General features: G+C 41.5%; 3 protein-coding genes across 3 annotated transcripts; 2 read left to right on the forward strand and 1 right to left on the reverse strand.

Moving 5' to 3' along the window:
• Positions 1–3,199: 3,199 nt before the first annotated feature.
• Positions 3,200–7,366, reverse strand: dennd10 (DENN domain containing 10). Its single transcript, XM_028603924.1, has 10 exons — positions 7,193–7,366; positions 7,053–7,107; positions 5,309–5,505; positions 5,123–5,202; positions 4,876–5,024; positions 4,376–4,487; positions 4,166–4,266; positions 3,928–4,035; positions 3,727–3,821; positions 3,200–3,631 (listed from the first exon to the last, which is right to left on the reverse strand). Exons 2-10 carry the CDS (start codon positions 7,096–7,098, stop codon positions 3,464–3,466), a joined length of 1,056 nt encoding a protein of 351 aa, XP_028459725.1. The 5' UTR covers positions 7,099–7,107; positions 7,193–7,366; the 3' UTR covers positions 3,200–3,463.
• A 1,752-nt stretch (positions 7,367–9,118) lies between these two features.
• Positions 9,119–18,419, forward strand: eif3s10 (eukaryotic translation initiation factor 3, subunit 10 (theta)). The gene is made up of 22 exons (XM_028603400.1): positions 9,119–9,343; positions 9,844–10,034; positions 10,136–10,272; positions 10,474–10,637; positions 11,110–11,309; positions 11,559–11,767; positions 11,855–12,026; positions 12,134–12,238; positions 12,377–12,475; positions 12,834–12,950; positions 13,093–13,278; positions 13,504–13,851; positions 13,953–14,057; positions 14,133–14,246; positions 14,358–14,480; positions 14,651–14,804; positions 14,926–15,107; positions 16,034–16,146; positions 16,226–16,674; positions 16,836–16,965; positions 17,096–17,262; positions 17,526–18,419. The coding sequence occupies exons 1-22, from the start codon at positions 9,295–9,297 to the stop codon at positions 17,693–17,695; spliced, it is 3,684 nt and encodes a 1,227-aa protein (XP_028459201.1). The 5' UTR covers positions 9,119–9,294; the 3' UTR covers positions 17,696–18,419.
• A 2,215-nt stretch (positions 18,420–20,634) lies between these two features.
• On the forward strand, positions 20,635–25,539 carry emx2 (empty spiracles homeobox 2). The gene is made up of 3 exons (XM_028603696.1): positions 20,635–21,448; positions 22,712–22,896; positions 24,291–25,539. Exons 1-3 carry the CDS (start codon positions 21,061–21,063, stop codon positions 24,456–24,458), a joined length of 741 nt encoding a protein of 246 aa, XP_028459497.1. The 5' UTR covers positions 20,635–21,060; the 3' UTR covers positions 24,459–25,539.
• Positions 25,540–27,498: the final 1,959 nt, after the last annotated feature.

Raw genomic sequence — 27,498 nt, forward strand, 5'->3', positions numbered from 1 at the left:
CTTTTTTGATAGTAAATTTATTTAGTTGGAATATTATGTTTTCATATAGATTGGAAATATTACATCAATTCATGAAAATACATTTAGTTTTCAAAGTTACATGAGCATTTATATGTATTGCACTCTGTGTCTTATCTGAAATACTGAGGCACAAAAAAAAAAAAAAAAAAAAAAACATCCTTTTGGCAGTGTGGTTGAAAATGCACTCACCTGTAAAACAACAGCGCTAATTATACATCAGTAATAACAGAAAGACATATTGCAATAAAAATCTATGGATGTGGAAGCAACAACCGTTCTTTGATTAGTTGCAGATAAATGAGGAACAGCTCTATTTCCATCACTTTTATAAAACACTGTTTGAAAAAGTCTCACACAACACAACTTGCTTGTATTTAAGTCATTAGTAAAATACAAAATGTGACATTGCTAAAAAAAACGTAAATAAACCCACACGTTGTGCAGTGTCTATTGCAGTTGTGATCTGATAACCACATACAATGGAGTTTCTATCAACAAAATTAATAACTGCTTGTTACAATTGAGTTTGTTGAGATTATATATACACATATATACATACACACATATATATACATATATATACACACACACATATATATACACACATATATATACATATGTGTATGTGTGTGTGTATATATATATGTGTGTGTGTGTGTGTGTGTGTGTGTGTGTGTGTATACATGTATGGATTGGACTCTTCACGAGTATCCAATATTTCCAACCAGGAATAAGATTTGTGATGTATGTGGAGTGGGAGCTAACCTGTGGAAAGCACCATCAGATTTACCAGCTGAGAAAAGTACCAGCTTATTTGTCTCCAAAAACTGTAGCTCCCCATTGTCCATAACTACTGACGTTAAAGGACGAGGCTAGAATAGTCTTATATTTTTCTTATGGTCACCAAATCCCATAAAAAGACCAAAATCGACAGCAAGTTAGTCCGTCTTTAAATACGCTCAAAGCCCACTGGTTACTACTGAAGACTCAAGTCTTTAAAAACAAGTCACTTTTCTTTTCATTTTTAACAAACATGACTAAAATAGGAGTGAATAGTACATTTCTCTGTGGACTATTTTCAGCTGCAGATGAATACACATTTGGAGCTGGAGTGAGTATTTATGGCAGCAGAACTGACTCAAAATGAACTACAGTTCCCATGTTCATGGTAATGAAGGAATATGTCAACCTGTGCAATAGTGCATGTTGTGTTTTTAATTTTGACAAAAATGACCTCAAAAGGAATAAGATATATAATAATTATTAGTATTAAGAAATAATGAGTATCAATTCATTGTGTGTTTTGGTCTTTTCATGGGATTATTTGGCAATGAATACTCAATTCTGATTGGCCATTCTACAGTCTGTCATTTCTGAATAGCAGACCGCTGCTATAGACGCAGTCGAGATCATAGACTCTGGAGAACCATTTTTAAATCAATAAAAATCATTTTTAAATCAAAATTGTGGGTTAAAATTAGTAGCCTTGTAATAAGTGGGATAATGTTGAGTGAGCGGGTCAACTTTTGCAATTTAAACCCTTTCACGTCGGGTCCTGCATCACCCTGTCGGGCTTTACTTTGCAATAATGGCCCTCTCGCTCTACATTATCCCTTACATAGCCAAGCCTATGGCTAGCCTTTCACACTATAATGTAAAACATCCTGGTACTGCTTATGTCACATACAGTGAGGAAAATAAGTATTTGAACACCCTGCTGTGGTGGGGTGTGAAATTGTCATCGTAGGTGCATGTCCACTGTGAGAGACAATCTAAAAAAAAAAAAAAAAAATCCAGAAATCACAATGTATGATTTTTTAACTATTTATTTGTATGATACAGTTGCAAATAAGTATTTGAACACCTGTCTATCAGCTAGAATTGTGACCCTCAAAGACCTGTTAGTCTGCCTTTAAAATGTCCACCTCCACTCCATTTATTATCCTAAATTAGATGCACCTGTTTGAGGTTGTTAGCTGCATAAAGACACCTGTCCACCCCATACAATCAGTAAGAATCCAACTACTAACATGGCAAAGACCAAAGAGCTGTCCAAAGACACTAGAGACAAAATTGTACACCTCCACAAGGCTGGAAAGGGCTACGGGGAAATTGCCAAGCAGATTGGTGAAAAAAGGTCCACTGTTGGAGCAATCATTAGAAAATGGAAGAAGCTAAACATGACTGTCAATCTCCCTCGGACTGGGGCTCCATGCAAGATCTCACCTCGTGGGGTCTCAATGATCCTAAGAAAGGTGAGAAATCAGCCCAGAACTACATGGGAGGAGCTGGTCAATGACCTGAAAAGACCTGGGACCACCGTTTCCAAGGTTACTGTTGGTAATACACTAAGACGTCATGGTTTGAAATCATGCATGGCACGGAAGGTTCCCCAGCTTAAACCAGCACATGTTAAGGCCCGTCTTAAGTTTGCCAATGACCATTTGCATGATCCAGAGGAGTCATGGGAGAAAGTCATGTGGTCAGATGAGACCAAAATAGAACTTTTTGGTCATAATTCCACTAACCGTGTTTGGAGGAAGAAGAATGATGAGTACCATCCCAAGAACGCCATCCCTACTGTGAAGCATGGGGGTGGTAGCATCATGCTTTGGGGGTGTTTTTCTGCACATGGGACAGGGCGACTGCACTGTATTAAGGAGAGGATGACCGGGGCCATGTATTGCGAGATTTTGGGGAACAACCTCCTTCCCTCAGTTAGAGCACTGAAGATGGGTCGAGGCTGGGTCTTCCAACATGACAATGAGCCGAAGCACACAGCCAGGATAACCGAGGAGTGGCTCTGTAAGAAGCATATCAAGGTTCTGGCGCGGCCTAGCCAGTCTCCAGACCTAAACCCAATAGAGAATCTTTGGAGGGAGCTCAAACTCCGTGTTTCTCAGCGACAGCTCAGAAACCTGACTGATCTAGAGAAGATCTGTGTGGAGGAGTGGGCCAAAATCCCTCCTGCAGTGTGTGCAAACCTGGTGAAAAACTACAGGAAACGTTTGACCTCTGTACTTGCAAACAAAGGCTACTGTACCAAATATTAACATTGATTTTCTCAGGTGTTCAAATACTTATTTGCAGCTGTATCATACAAATAAATAGTTAAAAAATCATACATTGTGATTTCTGGATTTTTATTTTAGATTATGTTTCTCACAGTGGACATGCACCTACGATGACAATTTCAGACCCCTCCATGATTTCTAAGTGGAAGAACTTGCAAAATAGCAGGGTGTTCAAATATCAGTGCTGGGGACACCTTCCTACCTCACGTGAAGATTACTGTGAAAAAACAAATTGGCTTGTACACACTCTAATGATAACAGTGAGCGTGTGCCGAAGCCTTTCAGACAACCGTAATCATCCCAAAAAAAACGGAACAGCATGCTGTTGACTGTAACGTCATCCTGCAGCACGGTGTCTGAGAACGGGTCTATATCCGTAAGAGCTGCTCGGCAGCTGCCAAATGAAAGAGGAAGTTCTCCGTCGCCGGAGGGAAATGATGCTGCTTTAAACCTTCCAATGTGATTTTAGAGTCTTCACGCTCATCAGCCAGGGCCACCAAGTTGGCAAGGATCTCTTTAGTCTTGACAGAAATATCCTGTGAATTAATGAGCGGTTGTCATGTTAGATTCAGGACTACATTTAAAACAAGCGTGGACTGAATGCAGACGTGTGCTCTGAGGGAATTCTCACCTTAATGACCTGACTATCTGACCTCTCAGCATCCTCTGCAGACTGGACAATAAGGTGGCCGATGTCCTTGTGCAACTTCCCCATAGCCATGGCCTCTGTGGTGAGACACCTAACATCAGTCTGAAGGAAATGCTGTCCTTCTCTCTCAAGAATCAAAGCGCTCTTAGAAAACCTGCTGCTTTTTCTTTGAACATACTGTACCTTTGGCACTCTGGGATACTGTGATGACACTGTCTGGGAGGTTCACATACACATCAAACAAGTCTGTACTGTTGCTTACTTCCGGATCTACAAATCCTGCTACATATCCTGCGGGGAAAACGAACATATTGACGCATAAATAATGAATTTCCCCACCATGAGATGATGTGCAGATGGTGGCTAATCGCCAACCGCGAGGAGGAGAAATTAGAGTAAATAAAGCAGGAGGCAGCCTCACCAGGGCATTTCTTGAGATCCTCTAGCTCAGTATCAGTCAGGTGCACATACGGGTGCAGGATGGACCAGTCTTTCCTGTGCCACGTCAGAGTTGGCAGAACTCTGAGGGGAAACAGACAAAAAGTTACCCACAGATGATAATATTCTCTGCTACAAAAGGTGTTAATTAAAGTTTCAAGCCAAATATTTAGAATTAAAGTCCTAAATGCACCTTGTAAACTCCAACAATGCTTCAATCCGAGGGTGATGGACAACGATCCTCTTCTTCAGCATGAGAGCGGTATACAGGATGATTGTCTCCACACCAAACTGAGACACAACATCTGAGACAGAACGGAAACATGGAGGTAAACTGGAAGACCCACGTTTACTCTGAAGGAACGTAGATTGTGTTTCAAGTGAATTTTTATGAACCACAATCCATTTTAGTTGTGTTTTTCTGCTTTTCTTTTAGCACTAGATTCAAAATATCACCTTTATCAAGCAAACGAGTGATAAAAACACCTACATGACATGCTACCTACATGTGCAAATAGAACTTTCTTGTAGGAGCTGTTTATTTCAAGGTTCAAGGTCGCTTTTATTGTTTCACGAAAGACGAAATTGTCTTGGATCAAAAAGGAATTGCTGCATGAAAACCAGACACGTCTCCAAAACCACACCTAACAAAATACTAGTTAGTGTTCCTCCTTACCGACTGTGGTGTCTTACCTTTAACTGAACCAGCCAAGTATGCTTTCCGAACATCATAATCCTTAATTAGAAATGAGCCGTTTTCATCACTCTGGCAAATTCCTTTGGTGAGCACGGTGACATAAGCCTCCATCATCTTCACTGGACTGCCATGTTTGGTGTACATCCTGGGTAATAAACAAATACACACCACTCAAATGAAGAAGAAAAAAACACTATTTAAAGAAAAGTGTACAAAGAGTGTTATCTGAGCTGAACACTGTACCTGCAGAGTATTCTACTAAGTGCAGCATACTTTTCAGGGTTGAAGTCTTTTGCTGTAACAACTATTGAAAAATGAGTGACCTTAAAAAGGAAGAAAATATAAAACGCAAATATTAGCTAAAAATGCTGCACTCTCTAAGTTCCTTGTTGGAGATTTTAATGGCAGCAGAGTCTCTGGACACTGTACCTTGTTTAGAGCTGTAGGTTCCTGCACCTCCACTGTGGTAATGTAGTACCAGATGCGACAGAACTGACCAAACACAAAGGTGTGGAAATCCCGGCTGTCCTGTGTCAGACAGCACTTGCTGAGCAGGACTTGTCTCAGGTCTGAGCCCACAGAGGGATAGCACCATACCCACAGTGTGTCTCCATTCACATCTTTCTCTGGGCAGAGGGGAAATAAAACCACAATTTAACATCATATATGAATCTTAAAGGTCCCATGGCATAAAAATGTCACTTTATGAGGTTTTTTAACATTAATATGCGTTCCCCCAGCCTGCCTATGGCCCCCCAGTGGCTAGAAATGGTGATAGGTGTAAACCGAGCCCTGGGTATCCTGCTCTGCCTTTGAGAAAATAAAAGCTCAGATGGGCCGATCTGGAATCTTCTCCTTATGAGGTCATAAGGAGCAAGGTTACCTCCCCTTTCTCTGCTTTGCCCGCCCAGAGAATTTGGCCCACCCATGAGAGAGAGAGGCATCATGGCTTTCAAACGGGCAAAGTGGCAGTTGGTCAAGGCCACACCCTCCACCTTGCCCCCCCTTTCTCTCTCCTCCTCAATAGCAACATACACAGAAATGGCACGTACTAAGGAAAGCTCATTGTGGGACTGGCTCTAGTGGCTGTAATTCTGCACCAAGGCTGAATTTCGGGAAAGAGACTTCAGATACAGTATTAGGGGACCACTAAGGTCTATATAAAAGAGACTTCAGATACAGTATTAGGGGACCACTAAGGTCTATATAAAAGAGACTTCAGATACAGTATTAGGGGACCACTAAGGTCTATATAAAAGATAATTCAGATACAGTATTAGGGGACCACTAAGATCTATATAAAAGAGACTTCAGATACAGTATTAGGGGACCACTAAGATCTATATAAAAGAGACTTCAGATACAGTATTAGGGGACCACTAAGGTCTATATAAAAGAGACTTCAGATACAGTATTAGGGGACCACTAGGGTCTATATAAAAGAGACTTCAGATACAGTATTAGGGGACCACTAAGATCTATATAAAAGAGACTTCAGATACAGTATTAGGGGACCACTAAGGTCTATATAAAAGAGATTTCAGATACAGTATTAGGGGACCACTAAGATCTATATAAAAGAGACTTCAGATACAGTATTAGGGGACCACTAAGGTCTATATAAAAGAGACTTCAGATACAGTATTAGGGGACCACTAAGGTCTATATAAAAGAGACTTCAGATACAGTATTAGGGGACCACTAAGGTCTATATAAAAGAGACTTCAGATACAGTATTAGGGGACCACTAAGGTCTATATAAAAGAGACTTCAGATACAGTATTAGGGGACCACTAAGATCTATATAAAAGCCTCCAAAGAGCACCATGTCATGGGACCTTTAACATATTAGAAGATTGGGCAGACGTTACAAATCATATCAGACAGGGCTTCCTGGGATCAAATCTTTATCACATGGGGGGGGTTCCTAAAGGCATCCAATAACACTGACCCCCCAGTGTTATTGGATGCCTTTAGGAACCAATCCATGACCATGTACAGAGCCTAACATGCAGGAGTAATTATTAACCAATGAGGGACCTGGAGCCCTGCTGATGAAGACACTTGGGTCACACTGATATCATGTGATTCTCCTACACGTAACTTCGCTTGAAAACCAACCGAAACAAAAAAAAAAAAAAAAAAAAGAAACGACCTCTGAACTGAAACTTACCGATTAATCCGACGCTTAACATAAACTGCGTTTCAGTTGCTGCCATATTCCATACCTGAAAGAGTTCAGAACCACAAGTTACCTGGAGAGAAAACCCCAAACCAGCTCCCTCTCTGGGCACTAATTCAACTGTGAAGTACCTCGATTGCTCCTGCTACGTCCAAATAACAGAACGCGACGCTTTGCAGATTCAATAAGAAAGTACAATGTGTTGAAAGTTGTCAGTGGCCTGGGTGGGATTCCTGCTGTCAACAGACTTCTCTCTTTCCCTGTGCGAAATCTCTTCCTTCTTCCGGGACAGGAGCGGGAGGAGACACGCTGCAAGACAACCAATCACAGCTGGTGATACCTCAGCGGTTATGGTGCGTTCATGGTTACTGAAATGATACACCATTATACATTCAGGATTTAAAAACCTTGGGAAATGGAAATAAACGATGCTGCCTAAATTTCCAATTGGATTCATTTTCACAGTCACATTTTCTAAATCAGCTGATAGTCCAAATGTGCGCTGATTACAATAAAATAATGATCTAACTACACATTGGTAATGTTATAAGCATGTCTCATTTGAATAGCACACTGAGTCAAATGTACAGATGTCCTGATCGTGTTTCTTTAAACCCGATCCTTTATATGAAATATCTGCTGAAACTGAGTTTAATCTGCAGTTAAGTATGAAGCGGAAATAGTTTGATAAAATTGACATTTAACGAAATTACTTGAACACCCCATCAGTGGAGCGCATACGGGAACTTTAAACACACCCAGAGCTGCCAGGTTTGTTAAAACTCCCCGTTTGTAGGTTTTAGGAGTCTATGGGGACGCTGTTATTCATTTTATCGTGCTACAGTAGAACTATTTGTTCAAAAACAAATAATATAGGATTAGGCAATTCTGAACAGTTGTCAATATCTTATTTCCCCACACTTTATTTTTTTGATCCTTGTTAATTAACACCCATGGTCACGCATCAGTGAGTTACAGACTATATGTGGCAGCAAAATTATTAATACTATTTTAAATACAGCAAGCATATACATGGAGAAGCAAGTTCAGGATACGCCAACATATTAGCTCATACAGAAGCTACAGAGAGTCAGTGGCTGTGGTATGCAAGTGTGTAACCATGTATAACTAACCATGTATCCCACAGTGTCTGTCACACTCAAGACTCTCTCACCACTCCCTCTTCCTTCACTCTCTGTTGCCTGATTTATTAATATTCTTTGCTATATGTGATATATCTTTATATATTAAACTAGACTTACTAGTTATATTCCATATTATATTATTATATACATTGATATCCGATGTTACACTATATTATATAATTATATTATTATTATTATAGTAGTAGTAATAGTAGTGTATATTATTACTATTACTATTACATTGCACCTATACTATCTCTTATATCTCATACTACACTACTGGAATGTGAATGTTATAATGTCTTACCACATCATGTACTATATTATATTTCTGGTGTACGCTGTTTATAGACTCGCTGCTGATAATCATATCATAACATGTTACTTTACCTCCTACCTGTTACTTTAACTTATCACTTACATTACGTTACCTCGTAATTTGTCTTGTATTTACTTTTACTCTTTTACTAGTTGTATATACCTCTTATTTCATTTTATTTATTCTTTTTCATGTATTTATTTTGTGTACTTCTCTATCTGTACTCATCTCTGTCTTGTGCTGCTGCAACAACTGAATTCCCCCTCTGAGGATCAATAAAGGATTATCTTATCTTATCTTAAAAGATGTGCCCAAATAATTTTATCTGTATCAAATATTTTATACTTATGTTAATGATAATTTAGGGAGCTACCCTTTTTAAATAACCCTAAACCAAACATACAGAATTAGCCACAAAAAAGGTGATTTTCAGTTTACAAAGTTTATAAATATGCATATTAAGATTTGAACATAAATCAAAAATAACTACATTGAAACCCTGAATACGGATACATTAATATTTATCGTAATTTTGGGAGACAGAACTTCATTTCTTCGCTCTCAGTTGTTCACTTCACGGGGGTAGACACCGTGATAGGGGGATAGTAGTGTGACGCACCTGGCAACCCTAGCTAGGCCGCTCACGAGGTTCTTCCTTTCTCAGCCAGCACCGTTGCAGTGGGTGAGTGCGTGGCGTTGATGGACTGGTGAAATCTGTCAAAAGTCACTCAAGTCAGCCAATTTGAGTTACAACTAGAACGCCGCCAACATGCCGGCGTATTTTCAAAGGCCAGAGAATGCTCTGAAACGAGCGAACGGTGAGTAGAAATACAACTTCATGTTTCACGTTTGTAAGACATTCATGCTAACTATGCTAACGTTAGCCTCCGAACGCATCGTTAGCCAGGCTAACTGCTACCTTGAATGGCGGGGCCGCCATATCGCTTTTTTACGGCTACGTTAGTATTAAGCTAACCGGCTGCTAGGCCGTTTTGTGATCTGACTATTGGCTAAGTCGGTGACATTTCGGGAAATGTATCTTAGGTGGCTATTAGATGACCTTTAACACTCGTATCAGGTTTAAAACGTTATTGATAATGCCTCTTAGCTGCTGTCAAATTGTTAGTGCTATGTATTCTTGTAGCGTTAATGCTAATGTCACGTTAACAAAGCCCAGTGGGCCTAAGTGTCAGGCAGGTTTAGCTAACCACGGTTGTGTGCTTGGTGCGAGATGCTAAGGTTTAGTGATATATGCACACGGTTACCATTAACCAGTGATAGAGCTTATGTTGGTCTATTTCTTTATGTGTTTACACAGAGTTTCTTGAGGTTGGCAAGAAGCAGCCAGCTTTGGATGTTTTGTACGATGTCATCAAGAGCAAGAAACATCGAACATGGCAGAAGATCCACGAGCCCATCATGCTCAAGTACCTGGAGCTCTGCGTGGATCTTCGCAAGAGCCACCTGGCCAAGGAGGGTCTCTACCAGTACAAGAACATCTGTCAGCAGGTGTGTGAGGAGAAATCTGTGATGTTGACACAGATCGGATAGTTGTTGTCATCAGTTTTTTTTTTTTTGAGTCAAAGTGTAACTTCTCTCTTTGCTTTTAGGTGAATATCAAATCTCTGGAGGATGTGGTAAGGGCTTACCTGAAGCTGGCTGAGGAGAAGACTGAGACAGCCAAGGGTGAGTCCCAGCAGATGGTCCTGGACATCGAGGATCTGGACAACATCCAGACTCCTGAAAGGTGAGGATGCTCAAGTGTGTCTCCAGATTTGTCGTTGGATTTCCTTTTAATTTGATAAAGAATCTAAACCGATGTCTTGTTGTGGTTGGAGGATTGTGTGTTATACAGTATGTTGCTGTCACAGCTGAGGGTATAAGGTAATTAGCATGTGCTTGATCATTTTAAGATGGATTATAAACTTTGAGCTTGTTGTGACTTCAGTGTTCTCCTGAGTGCTGTGAGTGGAGAGGACACTCAGGATCGTACTGATCGCCTGCTGCTCACTCCCTGGGTGAAGTTCCTGTGGGAGTCCTACCGACAGTGCCTGGACCTGCTGCGGAACAACTCCAAGGTGGAGCGCCTGTACCATGACATTGCCCAGCAAGGTAGTGACACACACTGAATACCATATTTAAAAAGTTTTGTATTCATTTAATTTTCTTATTGTCTGAACTGAGTGTGATATTTTTTTTTTTAAGGTTGCATAAAAGTTACTGTCAACAAAATGTTTTATATTTTGTCTGTTTTTATGTAGGTAGATGTTACTGAATGATTCAGATGGTACAATACAATGGTACAGAACATGGCAGTGGCACCATTTATACAATGATAAACATTCAGCCAGTAATGAGGGAATCTATGTTTTTAGTTCCCATCATGAAATATACATTTAAAATTCTAATTCAAATATTGCTTTTATCTTGACCTAATTTTTTTTATAAGATTCTACCTTGTTATTGCGTCATTAAAGTCACACAGAAAATAATTCAATAAATACAAATTCAGCTGTAAATTACAATTACCATTAAATGTTACATACTAAATGGTGTAAATAATATCTGGTCATCTTTTCTGCAGCATTTAAGTTCTGCCTTCAGTACACCCGTAAAGCAGAATTTCGCAAGCTGTGCGACAACCTGCGTATGCATCTGGTTCAGATCCAGCGCCACCACAACCAGAGCACTGCCATCAACCTGAACAACCCTGAAAGTCAGTCTATGCACCTGGAGACGCGTCTGGTGCAGCTGGACAGCGCCATTAGCATGGAGCTCTGGCAGGTCTGTCCACCTAACACTGAATTTCTCAAAGGACCATATTGAAATGCATTTGTCTACTTACTAAAAATTTAAATGTATAAAACATTTTCATAAATGCTTTAGAAAGTAGTCAACCTATATAGTGTATGACCTGTAGAACAACTAAACACCAGCTTAGTACTTGAATGTCCATGTGTAATTAAATATTTCACACATGGTCAAAGTGAAGATGATATTGTTACTAATATAGAACGGTTTGTCTTTTTACAGGAAGCATTCAAGGCGGTTGAAGACATCCATGGCCTGTTTGCTCTTTCTAAGAAGCCTCCCAAACCCCAGCTGATGGCCAACTACTACAACAAGGTGTCCACTGTGTTCTGGAAATCTGGCAATGCTCTCTTCCACGCCTGCACCCTCCACCGGCTCTATCACCTCTCAAGGGAGATGCGTAAGAATCTGACCCAAGATGAGATGCAGAGGTATGTTATTCATTATCGGAAGATAAGTACACACATTTGACTCTGATAATGACCAAATTGGTAATGGTGCTTACTCTTGATTTCTAGGATGTCCACCAGAGTCCTCCTGGCCACACTGTCTATTCCCATCACCCCCGAGCGCACTGACATTGCTCGGCTGCTGGACATGGATGGCATCATTGTAGAAAAACACCGCAGGCTGGCTACCCTCCTGGGCCTGCAGTCTCCGCCGACCCGGCAGAGTCTCATCAACGATATGGTACATTATCTGCATAAGAAAGCTTTGTTAGGTTTCAACAGTGCCAACTTTAAACGGTTAATTAATATTTGCTTTGACCAATTTATATTTTAATGTTTTCATTCTAGGTGAGATTTAACTTGCTGCAGTATGTTGTACCTGACATAAAAGAACTTTACAACTGGATTGAAGTAGACTTTCATCCTCTGAAGCTGTGCGGAAGAGTGACCAAGGTAAACAATCTGGCGGCAAACCGCTTGATAAAAAGGAAAATATACAATTCATTGTTGTAATATGAGTTGCAGTTTATATAATAGTAATTTGATAACTAGTCGTTTCTAATCCCAGTGTATGGTAACAAACTCTCCTAGGTGTTGAACTGGGTGAGAGACCAAGCTGAGAAGGAGGCTGATCTGCAGCAGTATGTCCCTCACTTGCAGAGTAATACCATCCTGAGGCTCCTGCAACAGGTAATTCTCTTCACTCTTTTTCATTCTCCTGGAATGCTCTGCTAAATCACATCTACAACATTATGGTAGCACGGTGGCCCAGGGGTTAGCACTTCTGCCTCACAGCAAGAAGGTTCTGGCTTCCCAGCCCTTTCTGTGTGGAGTTTGCATGTTCTCCCCGTGCTTGCGTGGGTTTCTTCCGGGGGCTCCGGTTTCTTCCCACCATAAAGACATGCATGCAACTAGGACTACAGTTGAAAATTAGCCGACTGGCTAACACTTTAACACTGCATTTACAGAAATGTTGATTAATGTGCATTGTCCTAATCAAATAAATAAATCAGCAACATCTCTCATTATTCTGCTTCCATTATATTAGGTTGCACAGATCTATCAAAGCATTGAGTTCACCCGTCTGGCCTCCCTGGTTCCATTTGTGGATGCCTTCCAGCTGGAGCGCTCCATTGTAGATGCTGCCCGCCACTGTGATCTGCAGGTAAGGTCAAGATCAGGAGACATTGCATTGCTTTTACTACTTAATAAATGAACTACTGATGAACCAACAAAAATGTTATTACAGTTAAGTGTTTATCATACCGTTTTACACAACTTATCTAACATTTCTCTTTCCCCTGTAGGTCCGTATAGACCACAGCTCTCGAACTCTGAGCTTTGGCTCTGACCTGAACTACTCGACCAAAGAGGATTCCCCTGTTGGTCCTTTCCTGCAGAACATGCCCTCAGAGCAGATACGGAACCAGCTGACTGCCATGTCGGCTTCCTTGGCCAAGGCCATCCAAGTCATCAGGCCTGCCTCCATCCTGGTGAGTTCCACTTCTTACTGAGCTCTCGTGTATAGACACACACAGACACCTGATCAGTGACCAACATTAGCTTCTTACATACTCGCACATAATACTAACAGACACGTTAAGAGGTATCTTCGTATGGTATTGAGCTCTAATTCGTGATTAGTGTCATTTGGCACAGTACGCTCTGCTTTATTCTTCAACTTGAAACTGCATTTAGATGTTTTTGTCCCTTCTCAGCAAGAGCGTGAGGAGCAGAACCAGCTGGCCATCGCCGCCTATCTGAAAAATGCTCGCAAGGATCACCAGCGCATCCTGGCTCGTAGACAGACAATTGAGGAGCGTAAGGAGCGCCTGGAGAGCCTGAACATTCAGCGTGAGAAGGAGGAGCTGGAGCAGCGGGAAGCTGAGATGCAGAAGGTACGCAAGGCTGAGGAGGAGCGTCTGCGCCAGGAGGCCAAAGAGAGGGAGAAGGAGCGCATCATGCAGGAGCACGAGCAGATCAAGAAGAAGACGGTCCGTGAACGGCTGGAGCAGATCAAGAAGACTGAACTTGGAGCCAAGGCCTTCAAGGATATCGATATTGAGGTAAAATGTAGATTGATTCGTTAGGTTGAACTCCATGTTGCAGAAATAGGTCATTGTAATATGCGGTTTGAAGGTGAGACTAACAGATTTGTTTTGTACAGGACCTGGAGGAGCTGGATCCTGACTTCATCATGGCCAAACAGGTGGAGCAGCTAGAGAAGGAGAAGAAGGAACTTCAGGAGCGTCTGAAGAACCAGGAGAAGAAGGTAACTGAGTGATTCATTAGTGAAAATATCAGTCACCTAGGTGTGAATTGGACACTAATCTTTCTTTCTCTCCAGATTGACTACTTTGAGAGGGCAAAACGTCTCGAGGAGATTCCTCTTATCAAAAAGGCTTATGAGGAGCAGCGCGTCAAGGACATGGAACTATGGGAGCTCCAGGAGGAAGAGAGGGTACGTAAAGAAAACAACAAAAAACACTGATTCAAAAATGACATGCATAGATGTGAAATTGAATAGACCCAGGTGAGTATCTAGAATGTAAGAATTTTCTTTTCGTTGCAGATCAGTAACATGAAAGTTGAACGGGAGAAGGCTCTGGAGCACAAGAAGCGAATGTTCAGGATGTTGGAGGACAAAGAAAACTTCTTGTCCAAAATAACTGCTGCTCGTAGCTTCATTTATGAGGTAAGACCTTTTTATTAGATCCATCAACTTAAGGGGGACTAAACTGAAGTGCCCCCAGCTGGTACCGCTGTAATATTGCTGCACAGAGCCATAACTGTTTCTGGGTCAGAGTGGCAGAACAACTGTATGACTTGTGCTGTGGTTTCAAATTCACTATTCTGTCTCTGAAGGAAAAACTGAAGGCTTTCCAGGAGCGCTTAGTGGAGGAGAGGAAGAAGCGCCTGGAAGAAAGGAAGAAGCAGCGCAAAGAAGACAGGCGTAACGCTTTTTACCGTCAAAAGGAGGAAGATGCACAGCGTATCCATGAAGAGCAGCTCAAGAAAGGTAATGAAATTCTTTTTGCACATGTGCACTGGTACAGGTATTTTTTTATCCAGAGCATATCGCAGTAGCTCTTATTCTCTTAAATTTTGAACACGTTATATGTATGCTGCTTTTGTTACAGAGCGGGAGGACCGTGAACGCCTGGAACAAGAGCAGCGGGAGGAGGAGGAGAGGGAGTACCAGGAGCGTCTGCGCAAACTCGAGGAGCAGGAGCGGAAGCAGCGTGCTCGTCAACAGGAGATCGAGGAGCGAGAACGGCGTCGTGAGGAGGAGAAAAGGGTCCCCCCAGAGGAGAAAGTCAAGGTACAAACTAGCTTCCTTCTTTCTTTTTTTTTTAACTGACGTTCTGAGACTGACAGTCGGTCAAAGTTTCAAATATAAAGGGGTGGGAATCACAGGTAATTCACCCTAGATTTTATCATGATACATTACCCAGCATAATTGTGATATCATAATGGCTACAATAGTAAAAAGTCAAAATAAGGACTTTTTCAAAATCTGTATGCTTGCTTTCTTTTACTGGATTGTATTGAAATGCCTTTTAATCATTCAAATGGGTAAAGGTCACACCTGTGTATAAATAAGTTAATGGTGCCTATCTATAGGGTTGGGTATTGTTTGGATTTTTACGATTACGATGCCAAACCGGTACTTTTATAACAATTCCGATTCATAAACTGTTTTGGTGAGCCCAGAGCCCAGCCTACATTTACGGTAGCTAGCTAACAGTAGACTACAGAGACGATGTTTTTACGTCCGTCTCGGAGCGACGGAGGGAAAATATTTCAGTTTTTCCGATACATGGTACCTGCTCGGCTCAGCCGTGGTGCCCTTGACCTAACGCGACACACACACACACACACACAGAGAACGTCGAAGGTGTGTTTTGTGTTCTAATCCGGTCCGATTCCTACCGGTTGAGTAGGTTTCGGTACCCAACCCTACCTATCTATCAGAAACATAATACAAGACAATTTATCACAATAGTTAGTCATAACATTTTGTGAAAAATGTGATTTGTGCCATCCCTAATATGAGGGTGTGATGGAAGGGAGCCAAAATATATTGTCACATAAATTCAAGGACCGAGCGCAGAGTGATGGACTACAGGCCGACGCATATTAATGATCATAACTGATATTACTTTACAGTGCCTTGTAGTGACAAATTAGGTGAGTGATAACAATGTAATGGCACAATGTGTCTTGATTGATGTTTTGCTTATACAGGATTGGGGTGAGAATGAGAAGCAGATTGAGAAGGAGGAAGGAGGAGGAGGAGGAGGATGGAGGAGGCGCACGGAGGGAGGCGAATCAGAGTGGCGTCGTTCTGTGCCTGACAAGTAGGTGTTGGTAACCCTATTTAGTCATCTTTATTAATACCACAAGGGGCTACTCTAACCATACCCATGCCTGCTCTAGGGAGTGGAGGCAGGAGGGCCGTGAGGATGACAAAGAGGAGCGAGAGAGAGAGGGGCCCTTCAGGCGCGGAGAAGGTTTACGCAGGGGCGGAGATGACCGAGGCGGCCGTCGGGGCTTTGATGACGACAGAGGCCCACGCCGTGGCGGTGATGATGACCGTCCTCTACGCAGAGGGATGGACGAGGACCGTGGTCCACGTAGAGGCTTTGATGATGACCGCGGCCCAAGGAGGGGCGGAGACGACGACCGTGGTCCACGTAGAGGCTTTGATGACGACCGCGGCCCCAGGCGTGGCTTTGATGACGACAGAGGTTCACGTAGAGGCACGGACGACTCCTGGGGCCCCCGAAGAGGAGGAGATGATGACAGAGGTGGAAGGAGAGGCATGGATGATGGGCCACGGCGTGGTGGCGATGACCTCAAACCCTGGAAGCCACTGGGCAGGCCTGGTAAGCCTGCAGCCAATCAGCTGCTAATAAGTGATAGAGAGAATTTAGGTAATGATGGTTATTTTACCTGAAGAGTGGTTTATAGAATAATCCGACTGCTCAGCAGCCCTGTGCTCCCACGTAATGTCGAGCAGGATGATGAGCCAATGCTTATGTTGCAGGTGGCTGGCGCGAGCGAGAGAAGGCCCGAGAGGACAGCTGGGGTCCTCCGCGTGATGCCAGCGAGGAAAGAGACGATGCCGAAAGAGAGGGAAAATCCAGAGACAGCTTGAGAGACAGTCGTCCAGTCAGGTGGGCCTGATAGACCTATGCCAACCGTGTCGGTCTGTTTATTGTTGTGATAGATGCAGAGGATATCACACTTGCCATTTCAGTGAGCAGTCACAGTTCTGTTAATCAGTGTCACTGTCTATTTACACAGAGAGGAGAATACCTGGAGGAGAGCAGGCACAGAGGAAGGAGGAAGCGCCTGGAGAGACTCTCGCAAAGAGGACACCGACCGAGACGATCGTCGTGGTGGCGAGCGCCGTGGTGGCGAGCGCCGGGATGACCGTGAACTCAGACCCCCACCCAGAGATCAGGATGAAGGTGAGCAGAGCGTGATTTAGGATGTAACCATTACATGCGTATTAGGGATAGGGCAGGTGTGTAAGCTCTTGTCTAACAAAACTATTAGGTACACTATAGGAGGGTGTTGTATTCTGCCAGCAGAGGTCGCTGTTTACCTTTTTATTACTGCAGGTGTCTTAAAAGATACCCAGCAGGTTATACTTTATTTAATTTTTTTAACTAGTTATACTTGTGAAATCAACATGTTCCTGCTTGAACATGTCCTAATGTTGTTTCCTTAGGAGGTTGGCGTCGTGGAGGTGTGGAGAAGCTGGAGGAGAAGCCCAGAAGCAGCGATAGGGAGCCGGAGCCTGAGCTTGATGGAGAAAAGGGCTGGCGTTCTGACAAAGACAACCCTCGTCGCATCAAGAACGAAACCGATGATGATGGCTGGACCACTGTCCGCCGCTGAGCAGTAACCTCTGCATCCATTTGGCTCGAGTAATTGAAGAGTTGGTTTTGAAAAAATTATATTCAGTAGCCCATCAGCCAGTAAGCCGCAGTGGTGAATTCATGGCCACATGCTTCCGATACTCGTGCATTATTCCTTTTGGACAAAGTATTTGTAGACCGTAGTTTTCCTGGGGATTTCTTTTCCCTTTTATCTTTATTTTGACTTTCAGCATTTTGAACCAGTCTCCTTACCACCCAAAACACCATCAACCAATGAACTTGTGTGCAGGTCTTTAGGTCTCATGCAAACCATCACAAATGTAAACGTGACTGCCCTGAATGGTTGGAGAGGTTATTACCTTACATAAAGTGAAACTGTCTGAACTGAAAACCATATGTACCTGCTACATCTTTCAATACAAAGTCAGTGCATCACCAACGTCTCTTAATAATTTTTCATAGATATTATATTGTGCCACAAATCAACAACTGTTGTAATGACAACGACTAGGAATTTGTCATCTGCTTCCGTGATCTCTGCTCTTCATCTAATGCTTCAGATGCTTCTTAACCTGTTAAAGAACTAGTGGAATTTACATTTTGCTGTGCATGCTTAGAGTATTCAATTGGTCTCGCTTGATATCCAGTGTGTGGCTCTTTCTTGCTGCAATCAACGGTATCCAACCAGGTTGCATGTTTACAGATAAAGCCTTTATTAATAAAGATGTTTGCTCACCACCTAATGGTTCATTTGTCTCAAATGTAATGTCACCATTACAGATTGCAGCACACCTATCAGTTTATGGCTGATGTACAAAAAAAGTAATTTGAGACAGCGGCTCCCAACTTGGGTGGGTCAGAGGATAATCCATAAACTATATAAAGAGGGATAAAGCTGATGGGGCATACAACGTGCCATTTAACTTGAGATGTCAGAATAGCTGATTGTACAAATATCTTCCAGTATCTGTACCAGTCTATATTAAAATGTAACCCTTTTTATGTACCTCTGACAAACTAAATTGTAAAAAATACAAATTGTTGGGGACTGTATGGTTAGCCTGTGTCCACTGAAGGTGCTTAAAGAGCAATCTTATAGATCCCAACAGTTTTAGTATCAGCTCCAGCTGCCCTGACTTCTACATAGTGCGACACCAGTAAAACTTAACCATTCTTCATCTTGTTGGGGACGTGCTGGATCTCTGCTTTCAAGGTACACTAAAGCCCCTCCGTCCTCGGTGTTGGTACCGTTTTATTACACTACCATCGTGTGACCACTAGAGGTCGGTAAAGCTCCGTGGAGGGGGCCGACACGCTTCACCGTGGTGCGTTAGTTTATGACCGTGATCAGCAGCTAACTCCGTGTAAAACTCAGGAGACGTGAACAAGCAGTCAGTGGTCAGTCTGCAGTCCGTTAGCAAACCAGTAACATGATGTCAGGGTTTAAAAAAGAAAAAATCTCACCCATGATTAACTTCTTAATATTGGCTATGCTTGTTCCGTAACAACAAATGGCTTTGAGTTCGGCTTTACGTTGACGATTTTACGATGTACCATAAAAATAATGACGCTAATAATAATGACAATAATAATATGTGTCATGTGTAAGACATTGAGTGATATTTATATATTTATTCATTATTTATTAGGTGGTGCTACAAAATAACTGGCTGAGCTAGTTCAAATAAAACATATAACAGCCAACTCCCAATGATTCCTGATTAAAAAAATAATTATTGACACATTTTTACCATGTTAAATCAGACGGATTATGTGCTGTACAGCTGTTGGTGCTCTGACAGCTTTGCAAAGCCAGTTTAGTCTTTGGTTTGTATTTTATTCCACACAGACCCTTAACCTAACCTACCCGCACAAATAAACCCAGTAGACTTGTCCATAAGCTTTGTATGGACAAGTATATTTCCTGGACTACAAGTTGGCGACAACAACAACAATAATAATAATAATAATAATAATAATAATAATCACACACTTTAATAAATATGTTTACCATTCAGTCTCATCTCTTTAATTTTCTGATATCAACACTCAAAAACATGCAAACAAAGAAAAACATAAAATGGATCAAAATAAAATCCCTATATACAGCGTTATTTATTTTCAGGGCTGCATGTCTCAGTTCTTAGCAGCCTCATGATGACTAACACGGCGTGCTATCAGCGTGTATCATTTCTGTATGAAGGCCCTCGGTGCGCGGCCACGGCTGCTGCTCTGTCACTGATACACACACACACACACACACACACACACACACACACACAACACACACACACACACACACACACACACACACACACAGAGTCTGCAGTCACAGGTAGCTACTCTAATAAACACCTGGGCACTTTACATTGAATAACACTGAATGACACACAGCGACCCATCAGTGGGAAGGTGCTATTCGATTTTTAAGATGTTCAGTCTTCACGCAGAGTCTAGTGATTGACAAAATACAAGCTCTAAATCTATAGAGCTAAAGGTTGTTTGTGTCTCCGGTGTCTCCCAAACATCCCATCCAGCAGAAATGAAGAGTCTTCAATTATAGAAGAAAAATGAAAATGAGCAGGGACGAAACATAAATCCAGTTACAAAACTAAAAACAGGAACAAAATTGAGAAATAAATGGAGGCCAACTGATAGCCAAACTGGTGCTGCATTTTAATCGCACGCACAGCATTGGCAATACACTTTCATGGAGCTGATTTGATGTTTGCGCAACATTGTTGTGCATAATTAAACAAATAATCACTTGCTAGTAACACTACAGGCACCCCACCCTTTAAATAAAAAATTCAAAAATCAGTTTGAAGCTGCCATAGCCCTTAAATGCAAATAAGCAGGCTACCTTGAGCTTTTTCTACTGGTTCAGATGAGTGTGTTAAATGTCCTGGAGATATGTGCGCGTGAGTATGTGTGTGTGCGCGCGTGTGGGGGGGCTCCTCTCTGGACGAATCCGTTCCGTGTTGCGCGTTCGAGTCCGCCTCTCCGCGCCCCTGCTTCCCATTGACGCACTTTTTAAGCGTCTTCCCCTTCTCCACCTTAAGGCGAGCAGCAGCAGCAGCGACCAATCACCATGCCATTACAGCCTTCAGAGGAAGCTGTTTATGGGACTGCAGCGCTAATTAGGCTCATGAACTAACAAATCTGCCTGCACGAACCCGGCGAGGAAAACGATCACATCCATGGATTAGTCTGGGAGTAGCCGAGCACTTTTTATTTTTGGCTTTCTCGACACTGCCGCCTTTCCCCCCCCAACTTATTTACTGCGCAGAAACTTTCCCCTCTTTTCTTGGTTGTGGAGTATTTTTTAAGCGAGAGCACCAACGACAACTTTAACTTAAACTGGGGAATCTGGACTATCAGACCATGTTTCAACCTACACCCAAGAGGTGTTTTACTATAGAGTCTTTAGTGGCGAAGGATAATCCTGTACCGGTGTCCCGCACAGAGGAGCCCATCAGGCCAGCGGCTCTCAGCTATGCAAACTCCGGCCAGATGAACCCCTTCCTCAACGGCTTTCACTCCGGCGGCAGGGGCGTCTACTCTAACCCGGACTTGGTGTTTGCGGAGGCGGTCTCTCATCAGCAAAACTCCGCTGTCCCGGTGCATTCGGTGGCCCCGCCGCACGCTCTGGCTCACCCGCTTTCGTCCTCACACAGTCCGCACCCTCTTTTTGCCAGCCAGCAAAGGGACCCCTCAACTTTCTACCCCTGGTTATTACACAGATATAGGTACTTGGGTCACAGATTTCAAGGTAAGTTATCAAAAAGGATTCGGCTCTTTTACGCACGAAACATGCCGAGCGGCTGCAGAGCGGTTCCAGATTTGTGTCTCTCCATCAGCACAGACAGCAGGATGTATGCAAGGAATTCTAAAGCGGTGAAGCTGTAGCGCAGCACTTTTAAACCCTATCACAAAAATAGACACTTATCTAGTGGATTATTTCGCTGAAAAAATAAATAAATAAATAAAACTGTAATGAATTTCTTTATTTACAAAAAAACTCGAGTAAAAAAAGAGAATTGTTGCCTTGGCTTCTATAGCTGTCTGCTGCCTAGAGTGTCTATTCAGACAACAAAAAAATAAATAAAAAAAAAGACCAGTAGAAATGTTGACATGTGTGTATACACTGTTGGTCGTGCAGGTTATATTTAGCACTGAGTATATGATTTATATCTATATATATATATATATATCGAACCTAATGTATCTCGCTGCTCGGCAGTTTATAATAAGACTTATTTCACATTTAAATTAAAAAGATACAATTTTGTTCTAAAGGGGGGAAAAATAAAACAATTTGGGCGGTTACTTGACTAGCCTATTGCTCATTTTCTAAGTCAAATTTCGGGTAATTTAGATTTTATTAACTAAGATGACTTGTTAAGAGAGAGAGAAAATAAGAAGATTCGTTTATTATTTTTGCCTTTGGTCACTCATTTTATGGTATTTATATTTGTGATTATTAGTTTTTTTTCTGAAAAATAAAAGCTAATTCATCACATTACAAAATGTGATAAATTGAATTGCATTCGAAATTAATTTCTGAAATGTTTTTGGCCGCTATGTATTTAAACGTCTTCATGCTGCTTCCATTTCACCTGATGTGATTTTGTTAACAAAGGCTGTTTTGGAGCTAATTTAATTAGGCCCAGGATTATACCTCTGTTTGGGTTCTTTCCTTCTCTCCTTCATGCGGTGGTCTCACACACGTGAGATGAAAAACGTCCATAAGCAGTCATTTAAAATGCGTACGTGTTCGATCATTCCTCTTCATTCATTGACTTATGTCCAGCTTCTCCCCAGACATTATTATTATTTTTATTATTATTATTATTATTATTATTATTATTATTATTATTATTATTATCATCATGCCGTATTTCCAGGCTGCCAAGTACACTGTTGTTGCATAGCTTGTGCGCAGGCCTGCTGGTTGTTATGGAGAGGTTGATATCTTATAGAAGGAAAAGAAAAGGTCATGACGGATCCTCGTTTTCTATCTCGTTTATTCCAGGTAATGAAACGAGTCCAGAGAGCTTCCTTTTGCACAACGCGCTGGCCAGAAAGCCCAAAAGAATCCGGACAGCTTTTTCACCTTCGCAACTCCTGCGGCTCGAGCACGCGTTTGAGAAAAACCATTACGTGGTGGGAGCAGAAAGGAAACAGCTCGCCCACAGCCTTAGCCTCACAGAAACTCAGGTAAGAAACACAATATTTCCCTCAACATTAAACTTCACATCCCCGCCGCTGTCTTGAACCTGGACAACGCGTGTGCGTTTTATTTTGGAACGCTGTTACTGCTTCTTGGTGTGCTGTGCCATGCTCTGGCTGCTGGAACAGGCGTCACTGCACCTTATAGTCCTGTTGATTGTTAATATAAAAAGATATTTCTCCCATTATGGTTGATGTAGTGTAGACTGTATGTGATATTTAGTTTATTTTATTTTTAACGTGGCACCGTGGGTCATGGAGCCTTTTAAAAAAAACAATAATAATAATAAATCAGCCCACTATAAAATGAATGCATCTTTTAACGTATGACAACAAAGAATAGACATATAGTTAGCAGAAACAATCATTTTAAATAATCAGCTACCAAGTTATTTTCTTACACACCGGGGTCCATAAATGCATGTTGTCAACCGAAGACAGAGGCTTTCTGTTGGATCGAATCCACTGTCATTGTATAGGCCTAACCTCATTTCAGGAGGGGTTGAATTACTTTGTTTTGGGGGGAGAATGTTGCCTTTCAAAATGGAGGGCAAATTAACCAGTTAACCATTTTATGGGATAGGCGATACAAAGAACGAGGCGGGTTCAGTGAATTCCCCCCTGCCATATTTAAGATGCTGTTTGAGCCCATCAGCCGCTGTCTTTTGTCCGCTGTGTCTGCTTTGGTCGGCGGGGCCTTTGGAGGGACTGAGGGGGAAAATGAACCATCACCTACTTTAATTGGCCCACTGAAGGCGTATTAAATGCACCTCAGTTGCCGTTTAAGAGCTAAAAGGGCTGCAGAGTGACAAAGCAGGAGCAGACAATTTATCGATTTAGATGTTGTTAATTCCCCACGGTGGGCCTATATACCGTTTAACAGAGCTAAGTCCATTAAAAAGGAGTGTGTGAAAATAGATGTTAAATATGTGACGTGGATGCGACTATTTCGTTTCTCTTAAAGTTTACTTTCTGGCAGAAATACTTAAAATGTGGAGAGAGAAGAAAAAAAAATGCTCTGACCTACTTTAGATGACGCATCAAAAGTTTTTCCAGACATCGGATGTTTGTGTGCCCAAACGTGATTATACTTTACTCGATTGATGTGAATTAGTATTATATAAATAGACTAAAACACTTGTAATTTGAGGGTTTTAATGCATTTCATGAGAATATAATTGTTTATTCTGGACGTTGTTTACCTTTTTTTATTTCCACTGCCCCGCTGCCTGCCTGTATTTAGCCCTGCTACAAAAACACTGTGTATACATCGTATGCATGGTTTTACGCATTATACAATCGCGGTTTATCTCATGACACTGATCCAGGTTTTTTTCTTTTTCTTTCTGCCTCTCTCCTTTCTCCTTTCTCCCTCTGTTCAGGTAAAAGTGTGGTTTCAGAACCGGAGGACGAAGTTCAAGCGGCAGAAGTTGGAGGAGGAGGGCTCGGAGTCTCAGCAGAAGAAGAAAGGATCGCATCATATAAACCGGTGGAGAATGGCGACTAAACAGGGGAGCCCAGAGGAAATTGATGTCACTTCGGACGATTAAAAAAAAGACTATATTATAAGCGTCTGAGTGAAGGAGGACATGGATAAAGGATGCCGTGTAGAGACAGTGAGGGGGTTAAAAAGCCAATGTCACATTTCTGATCTCCGGAGATCGGCAGCTGAGGGTGAGAGAAACCCGACTGGTGGCACTGCTGTCACCGCGTGGGTCTGTCAATCCACGAGCCAGGAAAATGTGACTGACAGTGTCTCAGTCCACCCACCTGAACCCTTCCACGCACCAACCACCACCACTACAATCTCCCATCTACCACCACCTCATTTTTTGTTTTCTTCTCCAATTCATATTGGACGTTTGCACTTCAGAAGGTTTTTTTGTTATTTTATTTTTTAAACAAACAAAAACGTTTCCACTTCAAAAAACCAAAACACCAAACTGCTTTTTGTAAAACTTGAATTGCATGGTATAGTTTTTTTTTTCTTCCTGGTAGTTGTTTTAATTTGGCAAGTTTTACTCAAACCGAGAAGAAGAAGAAGAAAAAAAAATATCAATTTTGTTTTTAACTCTATTTTCAAACAGAGATGTCGTGCTTCTTCCTTTTTACAAAGTGTGCAGTCTTTAATTAATGATTCTCGTGTAAACGTGATTTGTGAAAACATGAAGTAGCGGTGCTGCGTTATGGTGTTTTTTTATTTTTATTTTTTGTTTAATAAAATAGAACAAAAATTGAATTTCGATTTACAAAAAAAAAAACTTTCTAATAAGTGAATCAGACCACAGTTAATAGTACTTAAAGGGAAGGTATCAGGACATTCCTTTAACCTAAAGCTTTACCAATGTGTCGCTGTGGCCCCACGCAGCCTGCTGTCAGGACTCGACCCTCCAGTGAAAGTTGCCACGAAGGACTAAATGCAAGCATTGAGAAAAAAAAAAAAAAAAAAAAAAAAGAAGCACTGAGATTATTCCATGTACAGAAATGCTAAAAGTTAATGTTTCTGTTAAAACCCTCTTTTACAGAATGTAAATAATTTTTTGTGTTTGTGTTAAGTTTGCTACAATTTTAACACACATTATACTTCCAAGAAGTATGTAATTGTCAATATTTTGTCAATAAAGTTTTATCAATATGTTGCGCGCAGTAAACGTAAAGACTTTTGATTCTATAGAGCAGCTGAGTGGAGGAAGCTTTATTCTTATTGTGTGTGCCATCAAACGGAGCCATTTGGATGGTCGTTGAGTTGTTTGCTGATGTGGCGTTAGAGTCTCGTTTAAAAAAAAAAAAAAAAAAACAACAACTCCAGCCTGTAGTTCGTTGTCCTCAGCCCTGCAGTAGTTTCTCAGTGGGATGGAGACGGACGGTAGTTTGATTTCTGAGGGGCTGCAGCGTCTGCTCCGCTCCAGCTACAAAGAGTCCCTACAAGCTTTTGTGAAAGTGCAAATCAGTTTGGGCAATTATCATGCGGGTAATATGAGGGGAGGAGGGGGAGGGGAGGCATTGCCCAGTGGTCCACTTTAATCTCTTAATCCACGGATCCAAAGGGGCTAGGTTGGACATAATTTAGTACAATCTGACTACCCCTCACGACGCGATAAGGGAAGGTTGCAATGTGCCGCAAAATGGGATCTTTGTTTAAAACCTTGTCTTGTATAGGCTGCATCATGCTGCTGCACTGGTCTGAACGGGAACATTACAGACCTTCTTTATAGGCTAAACTAAATATATGCTGTTTACAGCAGGAAATGATTTCTCTGTTTACACACAAACAAGCAAAACAATGCAGTCAATTAAAAAAAAAAATCAGACAAATTTAAACTGGATTATGATTATTATTTTTTTCTTGTGAATACATAACAAGACCAACTTTAGTGTTTTCTCGTGCGAGGTGCATGTGTTTGTTTAATTGTTAACTAAAGCTTTTTTTGTGATTTAGGTTGGGGGGTATATAGGGAATTCTTAATCGGCCCATAGATTATAACAGCAATAAAAAATCTTTAGAGAATACCATTAGCTTTGAAAAAAAAAAAAACAACCTAAAAAGCTTTATTACAAACCCAGCTTTGAAATAGGGGGGATTATAGGACTGAAAGGGTCCCACAATAGTTAGAAGAAAAGGTTTCATGCTAATGAGGTTAATGCCCTTTGTATCTCCGGACTCCACAACTTCATTACTCCTATCTCGAGCAACACCGAGCGGCTCAGAGCCTCACAATCCACTCGAGCTTTTCCCTACCCTGCCTCTAAAGAAGGATTTGATAGCAGTCCTGTTCAAACTAGATAATTATATCTTTTCAAGTTGGAATTAAGATAAAGAAAGTGCAGTGGAGGCGGTGAGCCTTGATCCGCCGCAAACAAATTTGGCGCACCCCCCCCTCCTCTGTGCGCCTGTATGGACACACAGGAGACAGGACAGGCTGCTCATTAGAGCCTGGCACAATTTGATACATTTTAACGCGTTTGTTTTTAACCTGGAAATATCTGTCTCTTTTCTTTTACACGTAGCGGCAGCTTTGTTTATGGAAATAAATTGTTCTTTTTTGCGGATATGATAATTTAGCAGGTTGAGCTAAGACATTTAAAATCCACATTTACCAAACTAAGTGCGCGGTCTCCTGGCCGACTGACTATATATATATATATATATATATATATATATATATATATATATATATATATATATATATATATATATTCTAAATGACTAATTGGCTCCTTATTCTGAAGGCAACCATCCAAATATTTCATTTTATGAGTCATAGGTATTTTAAAAATGAATGAGCACTTTTCTGTAAGGCAATATAGTCTTCGTCAAAATAATCCCAAATGATCGAAAAAGAATTGCATTGCGCATGCTTGCTGCAAACCACAGAGCTTGGCTAACATATTTATGTTTTTTGTTTGTTAAAAAAAATTCAACGCGCCCTTTTTTTTTTCAAATCTCGGCTCAATCAAGCTCAATTTGAGAGTAAGGTCACATGAATGTAATCGCTTCGGACAAAATTCAAACAGTGTGTGTGTGTGTTATGATGTGAAGTGGGCCCTCACATATCAGATCCCTCTTCCAGACGCTCGTGCTGTGCGTTG

Source organism: Perca flavescens, chromosome 17, assembly GCF_004354835.1.
Source record: "Perca flavescens isolate YP-PL-M2 chromosome 17, PFLA_1.0, whole genome shotgun sequence".
Classification (NCBI taxonomy): domain Eukaryota; kingdom Metazoa; phylum Chordata; class Actinopteri; order Perciformes; family Percidae; genus Perca; species Perca flavescens.